Here is a 15,693-nt window from a genome sequence, read left to right as displayed (position 1 = left end):
TTTTAAATATCACTGACAGTTCAAATTTTTAATAAATATTTTGTGAGGGATATATGGAAAGCAAGGTAAATTTGAGCATAAGATTAAAAAGAAATTATCAAATTTATAAAACTTTAATGGAATCATTCACTATATCTTAAACCATTTCTTTTGTATATTCTGAAATGTGGAGGGACGTTTTGAAGGTGGATTTATCACTCAATTTTATCATAATGTTGATCACAACATTAAGACACCATCCCATTGTGAAAAAAACTTTTGTATAACAGCTGTATAAAATTTTGCACAGAGTACCATTAACCACCTTTACACTACTTGCTGTCAGTTCTACATTTCCAAACCTCTTCCCTATGGGCTGGGATTTGTGAACATCAGTAAATGGTTTTATTACCACTTGTGTGTCACTTCAGTTTCTAAAAACTAGTTGTAAACAGTGTTGCAGATACTTGTTTTGGAACACTGAAATTATTGGCCATTCCTTGAATTTATTTGCATGTCTGTTTAAAGAAGATTTTCAGTATGATTAATATTGCCATCTGTCAGTAAAGAAAATGTATTTTGCTGCTCAGAGTAGTGCATGCCTATTTGAATTTTTTGCCCCATGTTGTCAAAGACAATTCCTTGATAAATATCAAGTTCTTCTGCATTTAAAAATCTTCACTACTTATTCAAGATTTGGGTAAGATGTGTAACACTCATTGTGAACATAGCAAGACAATTATCAACTTGTAACTAGGCATATCGGTAGTTCTTATCAAAGATCATTAACCACATGTAATGGGATTTCTGTCACTCATATTTGAGTTTTGTTATTACCAAGTGTACCTTACTTCCTGGACACCCTCATATGTAAAAGAACCTTATAATTTTGAAACTAGCCTTCATTTGAGTCAGTACAAAAAATTATTTGAATTACTCTTTATCTGCTAAAAAATGTAATCATGTTTAGTGGACTATTTCTTTTAAACAGATTGTTGTACATAACTTCAAATGGAAGATGGTCTTGTGAAGATGAGAGGAATGAAAGATTATACTTATAAATGTAAACAAATTGTATAGAGTATCCTTTGGATAAGCTGTAAAATAAAGCATCTTTTTATTAAAAGTGACTATTTTTATTGCAATGGATATCTTAATAAAAGGGTTGATGATTTCTTTAAAAGTTTTGCTTCAATTTTGTCTTTGTTGATGGAAGGTGGAATTGACAACCGTAATTCTTGCACAAGACCAATATTTAATATGAGTTGTCCCTGGAAAAAAATAAAATAAAATAAATTTAAAGATATGAATTACACACAACAGCTGGCTGTGGCATATTTTGTGTATATACAAAAAAATATCATATAAAGCAGTAGTATGAAAACTGTATTCTGCAGACAAGTCCATGGGGGGTGCATTGCAAGGTGTACTTCCTGCTCAATGTACCATGATTTTCATAGCAAAAATTAGTGTGTTGAATGAGCTCCCCAGCATTTCTGGAAGCCAAAATAAGTGATTGCATCTAGATAAATCTGCACTATGTAATAGATAAGGGCATTTTTAAGGTGGATTTATTGATCACAATGAAACAGTGATATTTTAAGAGATCTGATAAAGCTGGAAATCAAAAGGGTTCCTTGGCTTACAAAAACATTTTTGCATGACATTGATAAGAAATGAAAGCTAAAGTAGCAATATCATTAACCTCTTCAAATGATGTAAAAATGCTGAACAATTCATATGTATCCTTTGAAATATAATCGAATTGCCAGTAGTATCATGGGCATTAATTATTTTTAATCAATTAAGAACTGAATATCCTGTTTTTTTTTATTTTATTTATTTCTTTATTTTGTTATAAGAGATTTGGATTTCAGAAAATTTGTTGGACTGATTATATTCTAATTAAATATATTAATTACTGTTTTTGTACAAATAACCAGTGCCTTTTTTTTTTCTAAAAAATCTGAATCAAAAAGGATGCATGGTTTATTCACAAATTTAATCCCAGATGAGTAAATAAAAATGCTATGTTTTTATTTGTTTATCTGGCAGCAGTCTAAATGAAATATTTTGTGTATTATCTACATTTATTAATCAAGCCCGTGACCACCAAATACAGAGAATGCGGAAAGGTCAGGGAATGACCACCGCATATCCACAGAGCAATATGGCCTTAGTTGCTAATGCTCCTAAAAACCAAATAACAAACATCTATTAAACCATGATTTGCAATGTTGCACTGCATAAAAAGGGTGATTCACTCTTTTTTGAAATGAACATTCTTAGCAATTCACACAATTCATTCAAAATCAGGATCATGTGATTTTGAATAATCAACGATCTATATTGCATGGCAGACAACAAAGAGCAATGGAGAAGACATGTTCAAAGGAGACGCAACCCATGTTAGGAAGAAAAAGATTAAATATGTAATACAATGGCACTTGTTAAGTAAGATGGCACAAATGATAAAGGGGGGAAAAAATCTGGAAATCTTTATATTTAAAGAAAATGGAATATAAATGGTACAATTTTTCAACCAATTGCAACACATTTTGTTACTCTTCCATCTCTGATTATCTCTCAATAAGAATAGTCTCATTTTAATGTGCACTTATTACTTTTTTTTTTTAAATTTATTGTACTAGGTGGTCCTGGCAAACCCCACAGTATATTTAGAACAATACTGATACTTATTTACAATTTAAAGATTTACTCTCATTTAAAAAAAAAGGACGACCAATATTGTTCAGCTTCTCAAAGCACTAAATCTGTACTGAGACTGCTGTTTCAATAATACATAATAGGAAGAGAGATACCAGATTACACCCATGGGGAGGGAACACAGAATCACAATTTAATGTAGAAATATGCAGTTGAAGCAGTGACACTATGAGCCAAGCCAGCAGTGGATATATCACCCAACAATAGGAATGTGTAGTTGTGAAGTGGACACCCACCACTTCACAACTACACATTCACAGAATATCTCTCATCCATGTCCACTCCACCACTTAAGAAACTTTGTCCTTAAAAATCATACTGCCACTCACTGAACTCAAAATTTATAAGCAACAAAGCTGGTTTTTTTTTTTTTTTTTTTTTTATTCAAGGTCAGCAGTTTTTAGTAGTCCATATTTCACCTTTAATTACAGGATCTCATTCTTTAAAATTAAGCTGCTTGTCAAACTTCTTTCAGAAAAAGTTTTTGATACCTTATCACTTGTTTTCTGGAAAATTATTATAAACCAGATTGTGGAAAAATGCATTTTCAGTCTTATCTCTGCTTAAAAAAAAAAAAAAAAAAAAAAGTGCAAGGCTCAGGCTTTTGCTGCACAAAAAAATAAATTTTATTGGACAGTGGTAAATTTTTGGATTGGCCAAAGGCCATCCCTGCCCAATCCCAAAGACTTACCACTGGCAATAGCAGTCTGTTGCTGTGTTCCATGCTGCTAGGGGCCCAAAATTTCCCTCAAGCAGACCAGACCACCACATACTGCAGCAAAACAGTCCAGAGGAGAGCACCTGTCAAGAAAGATCAAAGAGACTATTCATTCAAGGTGTCCATCAATATCCATTTTCTAAAAACTGCCACAGAAAATTCTCTAAATGCAAAAAAAAAATCTTTTGATCCACATAGTAGAGGCTGCACATTAGCCAGACTGAGCTCTCAGTATCAGTTCATCCCTAATGTGTATTCTTTGTAGTGTTACAGGGTGTGGTCCAAGTTTAGATTTCCCCAACAATGCCAAGTACTCCTATCCACTGCTCTAAGTTTAATGAATTTTGCATTGAAGGAACCATGCCCTGTTAAAAGGAATGTAACCTGAAGGTTAGGCACAAATCATTTAGTCTGAGAGTATGCTAAATTCCTCATCTGAGAACCTATGGGTTATAAACCCTTCTTGTTATTCATTCTCTATGCTTGCTATTTCTCAACCAACACATCCCATATTATAGCTTACTCCTTTTTAAGACCTCCTGCTATATCGTTATATCCCATGGCATTAAGGGTAAGTTGCTACACTGGATAAAGGGATGGTTGAGTGGGAGACAGAGTGGTAATCAATGGACACTGCTCTTTTTAGCATTAGTAGAGGCATATGATGCAAGAAAGCAAGCTTATACAGCATCAGCCAAAAAAAAAAAACTCCACTCCCATTTCACCCCTCTGTTCGTTCAAAATACCTGACCAGCTGAGCCTTAAATTTATTTCGGCTATCAACTTCCACAACAAGGGATGGAAGTCTGTTCCACCAACCAACTACCCGCTCACTAAAGGCAAATTTCTGCACATCTATCCTACATCTGTCTTTCCTCAATTTGAATTTATGCCATCTCAGGTGATTATTCTGAGCAAGAGGCAGTATCCCATCAGCATTGAGCATGCTCAAACCATTCAAAGCTTTGTACACCTCTATCAGATCACCTCGCCAGTGCCTAGTCTCCAGACACTGTAATTTGCAAAACTTAAGCCTTTCTTCGTAAGAGCACCCCTTCGTTCCGTTCACTAACCTTGTTGCCCTTCTCTGTACTTGTTCCAGCAGCTCTACATCCTTCTTGAAATGAGGCCTCCAGACCTGTATACAGTACTCAAGGTGTGGCCCAACCATTGCCTTATACAAGGGAATAATCACCTCTTTATCCCTGCTAGAAAAATTTCTGTATATCATTGACAAGACACCATGAGCTACTCTTGCAGCCCATCTGCACTACTCAGAGAACTTCATATCTGCCTGCACAATTACCCCCAGGTTGTTTTCATTCTCTACCACTGTTAGTATAGTACCACAGAGTTGATACGTTGCTCTGGGGTTACTGTTTCCCATATGTAGTATTTTACATTTGTCAATGTTAAACTTCATTTGCCACCTCTCACCCCATCAGCTCAACCTTTCCAGATCCTGTTGCAGCAGCATAGCGTCAGTAGTGTCCTTAACAACCCTGCCAATCTTTGTACTGTCTGCAAACTTGGACTAATATTAAGCTTGATATACCATCATTTATAAATACAGAAAATAACAATGGACTGAACCCTGAGGGACTCCACCAATAACATTAGTCCACGATGAGCAGTGTCCATTGATTACCACTCTCTCTTCTCCCCCTCAACCATCCCTTTATCCATAGCAGCAATCTGCCTCCAATGCCACACTGCTCCAATTTGTGCGGCAGTCTTCCATGTGCAACAGTATCAAAAGCCTTTCTAAGATCCAAATATATAATATCAAAGTTATTCCCTGCATCCAGTTCTTTTGTGACTGCATCATAGTATCCAATCAAATTGGTCAGGCAAGAATTTTCCTTAACAAAATCATGCTGTGTCCGAGCTATAACTGAAGTCTTGTCTAGATGATCCTGCAGTGTTTCTTTAACCAGTGCCTCCATTACGTTTCCTGGAACAGAAGTTAAACTCACAGGTCAATAATTATTGTTTCAGCCTTTCATCCTCCTTTGTGAATTGGGGTCACATTTGCACATCTCTAGTCTATGGGTACCTCTCCTGAGTCCAAAGAAGCTCTCATAATTATGGCTAAGGGTTTGCTTATTTCCTTTGCTGTCTCCTTTAATATAACTGGATAGATCCCATCCACCCCGGGAGCCTTTTTTATGTTTATCCTCAACAATTTCTCCTCCACTTTCCTCTCAGTTATTACAAAATCATCTAGCTCACTGACAGAGTTTACTTCACCTCTGGCATTCCCCTTCCTGAATAACTCCTCATGTGTGAATGTAGATACAAAATACTTGTTTAGTTTTTTAGCCACTTGAGCAGGATCCTCAACTGTTGAACCATCAATATCCAGTGGACTACATCCCTTTCCTTCTAGAGTTTACATAGGTAAAGAACTGTTTTCTTTTTTTTTTTTGCATCCTTTGCCAAGGATTTCTCATAATCTGCCTTTGCCTGCCTAATCTCCTTTGTGACTTGGTTACAGACCAGCTTATATCTATCATGGGCTTCCATGTCACCCATTAATTTATATGTATCTCATGCATTTTTCTTCTCTGCCATATGTCTCATCAGTTCATCTGACATCCATTTAGGCCTAAATCTTGAACATTTCTTAGTTGGTATGTAAAGCCTAGTAGCTTCCAAGATAAGTTCTTTGAATGCTTCCCATTTTGAATTTTCCGTTGGTAACATCATTAGTTGGTCCCACTGTTATAGAATTTAAATACTATCTCAGACCATCGTAGTCGCCTTTACGAAAGCAATAACCCTTTCCTTTACCCCTGATGGTAGTTATCTCTTTGAGTAAATCCCACTTCAGCACACTGTGATCACTGCTACCTAGTGATTCCTTTATCTTCTTCTTGGTCCTTAGCTGGCAGCTGGGGGAGGCAGTTGGCCACGCAACCAGTATGCTGCTGTAGGTGCTGCAGGGTTTCAGACTTGCTCTGTGATGTTCTTCCATACTTTACGATCCATGGCGTCAGTCCTGGCCTGGTTAAGGTCGAGACGTCGGCTCTTCAAGTCATTTTCCACTTGCTTGGCCCACGTTTTCCTAGGCGCGGTCCGTTGGATGCTCCATTGGGTGGGTCGTTGTCTCCAAAGGAGTGTGGATGGTATTCTGTTCGTGCCCATCCTACATACGTGGCCAAACCATCTAAGCCTTTGCTTCTGGATTTGGTCGGCAATGGTTGGTTGCTGTTGGCATCTGGCGCGGATGGTATCATTAGTGATGCGGCCACGAAGTGAGATGCCCAAAATCTGGCGCAGACATCGCATTTGGAATACCTCAAGTTTGTTTAAATCTAGACTGAGACAAATCCATGTTTCTGATCTGTAAAGGAGAATGGGCAGGATCAAAGTCCAGAAGAGTCGGATTTTAGTCTTTGAGGAAATGTTGGTCCTCTTCCACAGACACCATTTGAGCGAGGCGAATGCAGTGGCCGCCTGTCCAATTCTGCTGTGGATTTCCATGGTGGATGCAACTTTCTTCTCCTGGACCAGCGACCCAAGGTATTTAAAGTCCTGCACTTGCTCGATCTGGACGCCTTCGAGATAGATGGTGGCTTGCGACCCATCTGTTGTCAGGGCCTTTGTCTTATCAGCATTGATCTTCAAACCGTATGGCTGGGCAATGTCGCAGAGGATGTCCGTGGCTTCAGAGTCGTTACCAGCAAAGATAGCACTATCATCGGCAAACATCAGGTCAGTCACATAGTGATCCTTGTCATATTGTATGCCCCGTCTGTTTCTGAATGCTTGCCTCATAATGGCATCGACCACGATGTTGAAAAGCAACAGGGAGGCTACATCCCCTTGGCGGACTCCAGTTTGGATGGTAAATTCCTCAGATAAATCGTTCTGGATGCGCACCTGGCTGGTTAAACTGTTGTATGCAGTTTGGAGGAGTGTGATGACTTTTCGAGGTGCATGTTCGACCTCTAGTAGTTTCCATAAGGCAGGCCGATGGACACAGTCGAAAGCAGACTTAAAGTCAATGAAAACAATGATGGTTCGCTGTCCACACCGGATCCTCTCCTCCATCAGCTGACGGATGGCAAAGATTTGAACATAGCATCCTCGCCCGGGTATAAATCCCGCCTGTTCTTCTCGACTGGTTTGCTCGCGATGTTTTTGCAGCCTTGACTGGATGATCTTCATAAAGACCTTTCCTTTCTTGTGGATCGGTACAATAATGGCTTTCCTCCGTGTTAGCGGAATTTGTTCAGTGCACCAGATGGTTTTGAGGAGTGAGTGTAGTCGGCGAAGCAGTACATCTCCCCCGGCTTTGATCGCTTCTGTGGTGACTTGGTCCACTCCTGGTGCCCTGCCATTCTTTAGGGATTGTATGGCTGCTTTCACTTCTTCTACTGTAGGCTCAACATCGACCATGGAGACTTCAGGGGGATCAATCGATAGTGCAGCTTCTGGCGGTCCCTGAGGTGGGTCGTGATTATACAATGCTTTGAAGAATTCACTCCACCGTTGCAGGCGTTCGGACAGTGATCGCACGAAGGTCCCATCAGCATTCTTCATGTTGTCACTAGTCAATTTGGTCTTTCCACTCAGACATCTGAGGGTGCGGTAGATTCTGCAGAATCTACCGCAAGAATCTGCAGATTCCTTTATCTGCAGATTCTTAATGCACGAACCCAGGGTTTGTTGCCGTGCCCATTGTTGTTTTGTGTATTCATCAATGATATTGATGAAGGTATATCAGGATTAATGTCCAAGTTTTCAGATGATACAAAGGTTGGCAGGGTTATTAACGATAGTAAAGATAGTATGCTACTCCAACTGGATCTAGACAAGTTGGGTAAATGGGCTGAGAAGTGGCAACTGATGTTTAACATTGCAAATGCAAAGTACTGCATATGTGTAGCAATAACCCAAGAGAAATGTACCAACTGTGGTGCTGCACTCAAGGAAGTGGAATTGACAAGACTCCTTGTCTTGTCAATGATATGTAGGAATTTTGCTAGCAGGGACATAAAAAGAAGTGATTATCTCATTGTACAACGTAATGGTCAGGCTACTCCTAGAGTACTGTGTACAGGTCTGGAAGCCTCATTTTAGGAAGGATGTAGGGTTGCTAGAACGAGTACAAAGAAGGGAAACAAGATTGGTGAGGAGAACAAAAGGTGCTCTTACCGGCTTAAGTTCTGCAAAAAGCAGTGCCTGGAGACCAGGCCTCTGCAAGGTGATCTGATTGAGGTGTATAAGGCCTCCAATGGGTTGAGCAAGCTGAATGCTGATGGGATTCTTGCTCAGATTAAAAACCTGAGGGGGGCATAGATTCAAATTGAGGAAAGACAGTTGTAGAATAGATGTGTGTAAATTTGCCTTTAGCCAGCAGGTGGTTGATTGGTGGAACAGACTTCCATCTTTTGTTGTGGAAGTTGATAGCCTAAATAAATTTAAGGCTGAGCTGGACAAGCATTTGGAACGAATGGAGGGAGAATTTTTTTTATTTTTTTGGCTGATGCTACATAAGCTTGCTTTCTTGCATCGTATGCCTCTACTAATGCTAATTGCCACTAAGGGAAGAATTCGATAGTTTTCATTATTGATGGGCACAGTTTTAAATGTACCATCCATAATCCAATATTGAGCACATGGTAGGCATTGAATATTTATTTTTGTTGTAAATAGAAGAATTCTTTCCTCTCCCACTGCAGAATGTTTAACAAGAAATCCCATTTTCTTATTATTATTATAATAAGAAAATGGGATATTTTTTCCCGTTACCCTTTTCAAAATATTCTGCCAGCAGATGATGATGCCAGTACTATGATGGCATAGTACTGGCATCTAATGTACTTTAACAAGTACATTAGATGCCGGTACCTAATGTACTTGTAAAATAAATTCATGAAAGTACAGCTAATGACAAATACCTGTATAATTAGTGTTAGTTATGCTAATGATATTTATAACAAATGTTATGCAGCTGCCAAAGTACATTACTCTGAAAGTTTTCTTATTTCAAGTTTTTTTATCTTTAGCATTTCAATGCTATACCTATAATTATTGCTCAAATGCCCTATATAAATACCAAAATTCAACTTGAAAAATTACCAATTAAATACAATATAATAAAGTAAAATTAATTATGTCATTTTTATTTGCTGATCATATTTTAAAATTGTTTCTGTAACAAAAAACATGATTTTCAAATTGAGAGAGGTATTTGTTAATTTTTTACTTACTAATAAAAATATAGTTATATTCATATATTTGTACAATATAGTAGATACTGTTAGGATTTTGGGCCAGACCCCACTTCAGACAATCCCAGAGAATATCAGATCAACTGATTTTTACTGATGATACTGCACTCTTTTCAGTTAATACAGAGGAATTAATTATACACACCTGGAAGAATATCAGTAAAACAGATCCAAACATACGTATCAAAAACAAAACATTATAAATGCTAATACTATTACAAAGATGACAGAAATAAGCTCAAACATAACGAAAATGTGCTAGCCTAGGGGCAGAACTTTAAGAAATTTCACTGAATAAGCCTGGAACACCAGTTTGCAACTACATGAAAGGAGAACTGCCAGTCTTATTAAAAGGAAGTATATTAACCCTCACAAGGATGGACAAAGCAAAAATTAGAGGATAGGAGTAGTGAATATATGTATTGGAGGAGCTAAAAGTCATGCAGAAATGGGCAGGATATTGACAGTGAAGAATGACGTAAGCTTGTTTCAGAATGGACACCAGTAGCCAGCAGAAAACAAGACAGAGGGAGAAAGCTAAGTATATGTACTCTAACAAGATGGACAATCATTAGTGATGCCTTTATATAACAATGGGGCATTAATGGCCAAACAGCAACAAGGGATATTTTTGTTACTTCAGATGATGAATAGAAGCTATATCAATCAAGAAAATAATTTCAGCTCTGTTTCAATTATGTAATTGTCTAAATTAATATAAACCAATCTCAAAAGAAAATAATGGCACTTTTTTTCCACCTTATAGTTTGCTACTAGCTGGGTTGCCTTCTATAAAATTGGTCACTACAAATAGACCACATTGCACTAATATTATTCATTTAAATATACATACCTGAGATACTATTAGTTTGCATGCTTCAGCTTCTTCAGGTAAAGCCACCTTTACAAAGGTACAGCCAAGTTTTCTTGAATGTTTAATTTCATAATGTGGATTTTCAGTAGAATGGATTTCTTGAATCATGGATCTATTAAATGGCATTTTTTTGCTAGTGGTTGTTACTGATGGAACCACTACTTCATTATCTGTTTCTGAGCAACTTAAATTATGCATTAAATCAGAAACTGAATTCATACTTTTTGTAATCTGTATTTGATTATTGGATGGTATGCTAGAATTCTGAACCATCTGATTTAGAAGAGCTACCTTCTGAAGCTCTATATCTCCTTTAAAGTTCTTTATCTTTTTAATAGTGTTAGAAATTTTAATACTGTTTTCTTCTTCAATGAAACTAGAAATAAATTTGATGATTTCATTCATATATTTAGTTTTTTCCATTGATGCCAAAAACTTAGGATTGAAAGCTATTGCAGTTACATAGGCATCTTCAATTTTCTTATCTGGAAGTGAAAAATATAATAATGAAAATTCAGTAAATTATAAACATTAATTCAGAAAAGTTATCCAGTTTTTCAGCTAAAAATAAATAAAGTAATGTCTTGTTTATGACATATCATCGACATTGAAATATGTAATGGTTACTACAGGAAAATAGATTATAAAAAGTAATTTCAGATACAATGGTCCTGGGGTGACATACACTTATTGCAAGCTCAGGCTTGTATGATCCATTGTTAAATGCTATGCTTGTTTATCAGCTGAAGTAAAGCAGTTATGATAAATTTCGAAACTCGACTGGCCCTTTGGGACCACAATGGAATGTAAATACCACATTGAACTCTGATAAGGGGTAAAAAAATTATATTATTAGTTTTTAATTACCAAAATACATTGGGATCATAGGTAAGGTCCTTAGATGAATTACAGGATGGCTACAGAGCAGGAGGCAAGGGGTTGTAAATCAGTGGTCATGTTCCAGAATAGACTACGATTAAAAGTGGGGTTATGTGATCTTGCAGTATCACTTGGTTAAGCATCATGAATGGTCATATAAGTAGCAACTGTTTTATTATTTTGGGTTTACTTTCCAAGTATAAAACTTTGCATTTTGTAATTCTACAAAATGCAAAGGTTTTTTCTACAAAATGCAAAAGGGAGAAAGGGATTTGGTGTGTATGATACACTTATCTGCACTTTACAGACATGAAGCTGTGCAGTACAGGTAGGAGACAAGAAGGGTCCAGCGTCCTATCAAGGATTTATCAAACAGTTGAAGAAACAGGGGGGAGGTTACAATTCCTTGTGCCAGATGTAGTCAACAAAAAGGCATCCATAAGAGGAAAAATTTTGAATATGTGGGTTACAGAGCTTGGTAACTGAGTACCTTAGAGGGAATGTAATTAAGGTTTAAGACTTTGAGAGGAGATAGTAAAATGAATGAAAAGGAAATTTTACAGTATTGAATGATGCTAGAATCAGGGGGCACTAAGAGGAAAGAGCTAACAAGTTAATCATTGGAAGGCTTGGGTAAAGAAAGCCTGCACGAGAACGACGACAAACGTCGGATAACTTACGCGGTAAATTAGTTTGCCGATACGGCACTCTAGCGCTGCTCACTCGGTAAACAGACGGTAGGTGTTATCGGACTGGAGCAAAGTCGAGAACGATATACTGATTGACAGGTAGGCGTGGCAAACAATGAAATGATTGGTGGTGGGTGCGACAGACGACAAGCTACTGTGTAGTCATTGGTTGGCATTATGATGTGTATTTACCAGTAAAGAACGGTGCATAATAGTTTTGTAATAAACGGTGAACAGGTAATAGTAGCGATGAATCTTTTAAAGATGGAAGAAATTTGTAAGGAAAATGAAACGTTGCTTGATTTTTTGATGAAAACTAAATTGATAAGACCGAAATTGTACTGTTTTAAGTGCAATGATTATTTTAAACTAATTGAATCACGAACAGAGTCATGTGGAAAGTTGTGGTTTTGCAAAAAATGTTCTTCACGAGTTTCTTTATTGAAACATAGTTTTATGGAAAATACAAAAGTTTCATTGAAAAAGATAATGTACATTATATACTTTTGGTCAACGTGCACGCCAGTAACTAAGACAGCATTCCATCTGGAAATTTCGAAAGTGACAGCAATTAAGTTTTATAAGAAACTAAGAGATATTTGCGGATTGCAGTTAATAAAAAAACCCATTAAGTTGGGTGGATCGGGGAAAATTGTAGAAGCAGACGAAACTGTACTGGTAAAACCAAAACATCACAGAGGACGAAATTTAACTGCTAAGAAGAAATGGGTGTTTGGTGTGTTCGAAAGAGAATCTAAATTCGTCTTCATGAAATTGATAAAAAATCGGAAAGCAAAAACTCTTTTGCGCATTATTAGAAAAGTAGTGAAGAAAAATACTACCATCATAACAGATGAATGGCGTGCATATAGCCGTATTACGGCCTTAGAAAAAAAGAAGTACAAACATTTAACGGTGAAACACAAGGAACATTTTGTAGATCCACATACAGGAGCACATACGAATAATATCGAAGCCCAGTGGAAGAAACTAAAAAGTGTAACTAAAGGAGTAAATGGCAGCTGTAAACATATGTTGATGGGTCACATTAATGAATATATGTGTCGTCAAATTTATGGGAAAAATCATGAAGATACTTTTCACAATATTGTTACTCAAATTGCGAATAGCTATTCAGGTCCAACTGTATGATTTGTACTCATGAATTTTTTTTCTGAGAAAGTTTCGTTCCGTTCATTTTATGTTCTTCATTGTGTTTTTTTTTTTTTTTTTCTCATATTAAAAGCAGATTTTTGGAGTTGAGTGCTTTTACTGTATTATTGATTTAGGTTTGGTTACGAAAAAAGGAAAAGGTTTCTTTGTTTTTCGTTGTATTTCATAACCTGAGCTTAAATGGTAGGTTAGGAAATAAAAGAGAAGGTTTCCTTGTATTTCGCGACCTAAACTTAAACGTTAGGTTGGGAAATAATAGAAAAAGAAAGAAAGATTCTTTATATATACAGTATACTGAATAGCTATTAAGGTGCTGATTGACGTTATGATACGTGTGTATCCGCATGAGTGTCTTTGAAAATAAAAGTACATTAATAAAAAAATTAATATTTTATTAATAAACAATTTATGTGCTAGTCCACTCATGATTCTAAAGAAAAAAGGTTAGGTTACCCCCTCCATTTCGGGAGAGGTTCAAGCTCCCATGGGATTCAAGTGGAGGTAACCTGACCTATTTTCACCATTAGGGCATATTATTGAACAAGAAAATAAAAATACGGTCATAAAAAAATTTATTTTTTTATGAATGTATTTCTAAATATGACTGATTCTAAAGAAAAAAGGTTAGGTTACCCCCTCCACTTCGGGAGGGGTTCAAGCTCCCATGGGATTCAAGTCGAGGTAACCTGATCTTTTTTCACCGTTACAGTAAATGTTAGGGCATGTACGATTAGGACAAGTTACCATTAGTGCTGCTACAGTGATACTAAACCGATGTTATCGTGTGTTGTTTTTTTTTTTTTTTTTTTTTTTTTGATTTGGTAGTTGTTGGCGCATCGGCTTCTGTGGCCATATTGCACCTCCCAAGGTTTTTGCAGTACTTTGATCCAAGCCCGAGGCGGGAATCGAACCCGCGACCTTTGGGTTGCCGGGCAGGTACTTTACCCACTCGGCTAGCCCGGTCGGCATCGTGTGTTGTGTTCGCGCACCAATCAGCACGTCGTTTGCCACGCCTACCTGTCAATCAGTATATCGTTCTCGACTTTGCTCCAGACCGTTAACACCTACCGTCTGTTTACCGAGTGAGCAGCGCTAGAGTGCCATATCGGCAAACTAATTTTCCGCGTAAGTTATCCGACGTTTCTCGTGCAGGCTTTCTTTACCTTCGCCCATTGGAATAATTTGCCATGGGCAGTTGAAACTGACAGTTCACGGAAAATCAAAGTCCTATTCAATCAGTACCTATGAGAAGAGAGGATTTTTTTTTTTTGCTGGTACTTTTTTTTGTTTTTTTTTTTTCCAGATGGATTTAGAAAAAAAAAAAAGTGTGGTGCGCACACATTCTCCTGCACAATTCACACAATTTACAATTCCTGCCATTACACAATTTTGCTTCCCTAGTTGTTTAGATTTTTTTTTTTATACAAAAGTACAGTTTTTAATTTGCTGCAATTTTTCAGTGATGAATTACTGCAGTTCCTTACAGGGCCAGTCCTAGAATTTGAGGGATGGGGTGCAAGAAGAAGGTTGGGACTCTAGGAGCTCCCCCTTTTATTTCAATTTGGATTCTTTTCAATCAAGGGTCAGGGTGTGTTGTGCCTAATGCACCTCCCTAAGGACTGGCCCTGGTATTCTGATAATCATTGGAAACTTGGGTCCAAAGATGACAAGGTTCATCTTCATCAACCAAATGTTTTTTATGACCCCACATAATTATTCTCAATAATAACTGAAACTTTCTGTCCAGAACTACATTCAGAAATTCACTTTCTTAACAAAGAAACAGCAAATGATTGAACACATTTACAGGAATTGGTCTCTGAGCAAATGGAAAAGACATATGGAGTCTTTCCAATGATAATTCAAAATCTAAAGCATTTTATAAAAAAAAAAAAAAAATTCTTGGACCCTTTGAAGAGTCAGAGTTGGGACCTCAGTTTGATTATTAGCATCAGCCATATAGAGCAAGAAAACCACAAGCTGCACAGCATGCACCAGACAAAAAATAAATATACACTAAATAAAAAATTTATAAAAATTAATAATCTGTGTTTTCCTCCCCACTTGATCCAGCTGACCTTTGAATAATGTATTCCAATAATTAACTCATTAACTAAAAGAAATGATAAAAATAATGTTATTGGTATTAGATGAGAATTTTTGGGATGCTTTGAAATAACAGAACAAAAATATCTGCAGAAATTAGTTCTGGTAATGTATTCCCTCCCCCTAAAGAGCAGGTGAGGAATACACTTTATATATAATGGTTATAAGATGCAGAGAAGGCTAAGCTTTCTCTGAATCAGCAAAACCCCCCACTTTTATCTATATAACCTATATCCCTTTTATCATAATCTTCCCACTCCCAGAAAATACTTAAGTATTTACCCAGTTGCCTTTAAACTTTATAAG

At 37.0% G+C, this 15,693-nt stretch overlaps 2 protein-coding genes across 2 annotated transcripts in view; one reads left to right on the top strand and one right to left on the bottom strand.

Annotated features, from left to right (window-relative positions):
- Positions 1 to 1,093, top strand: part of Etfb (Electron transfer flavoprotein beta subunit) — a 58,478-nt gene extending 57,385 nt beyond the window's left edge. Inside the window, exon 7 of the mRNA XM_090382124.1 lies at positions 971 to 1,093. The gene's annotated coding sequence lies outside the window, so the exon portion shown is untranslated. The remainder of the gene's footprint in view (positions 1 to 970) is intronic.
- Positions 1,094 to 1,115: 22 nt separating this feature from the next.
- LOC150080115 (PIH1 domain-containing protein 2-like) overlaps positions 1,116 to 15,693 on the bottom strand; it is a 34,130-nt gene continuing 19,552 nt past the window's right edge. The window contains exons 3-4 of the mRNA XM_090381679.1: positions 10,520 to 11,025; positions 1,116 to 1,250 (exon numbers count right to left, since the gene is read on the bottom strand). Coding sequence (XP_090237805.1) covers positions 1,116 to 1,250; positions 10,520 to 11,025 — 641 coding nt within the window. The remainder of the gene's footprint in view (positions 1,251 to 10,519; positions 11,026 to 15,693) is intronic.

Source organism: Mastigoproctus giganteus, chromosome 9 (genome assembly GCF_048544385.1).
Source record: "Mastigoproctus giganteus isolate SK-2022 chromosome 9, ASM4854438v1, whole genome shotgun sequence".
NCBI classification, from domain to species: domain Eukaryota; kingdom Metazoa; phylum Arthropoda; class Arachnida; order Uropygi; family Thelyphonidae; genus Mastigoproctus; species Mastigoproctus giganteus.
Note: the sequence above shows the minus strand (reverse complement) of the source record. Positions and strands in the feature narration are given on the sequence as shown.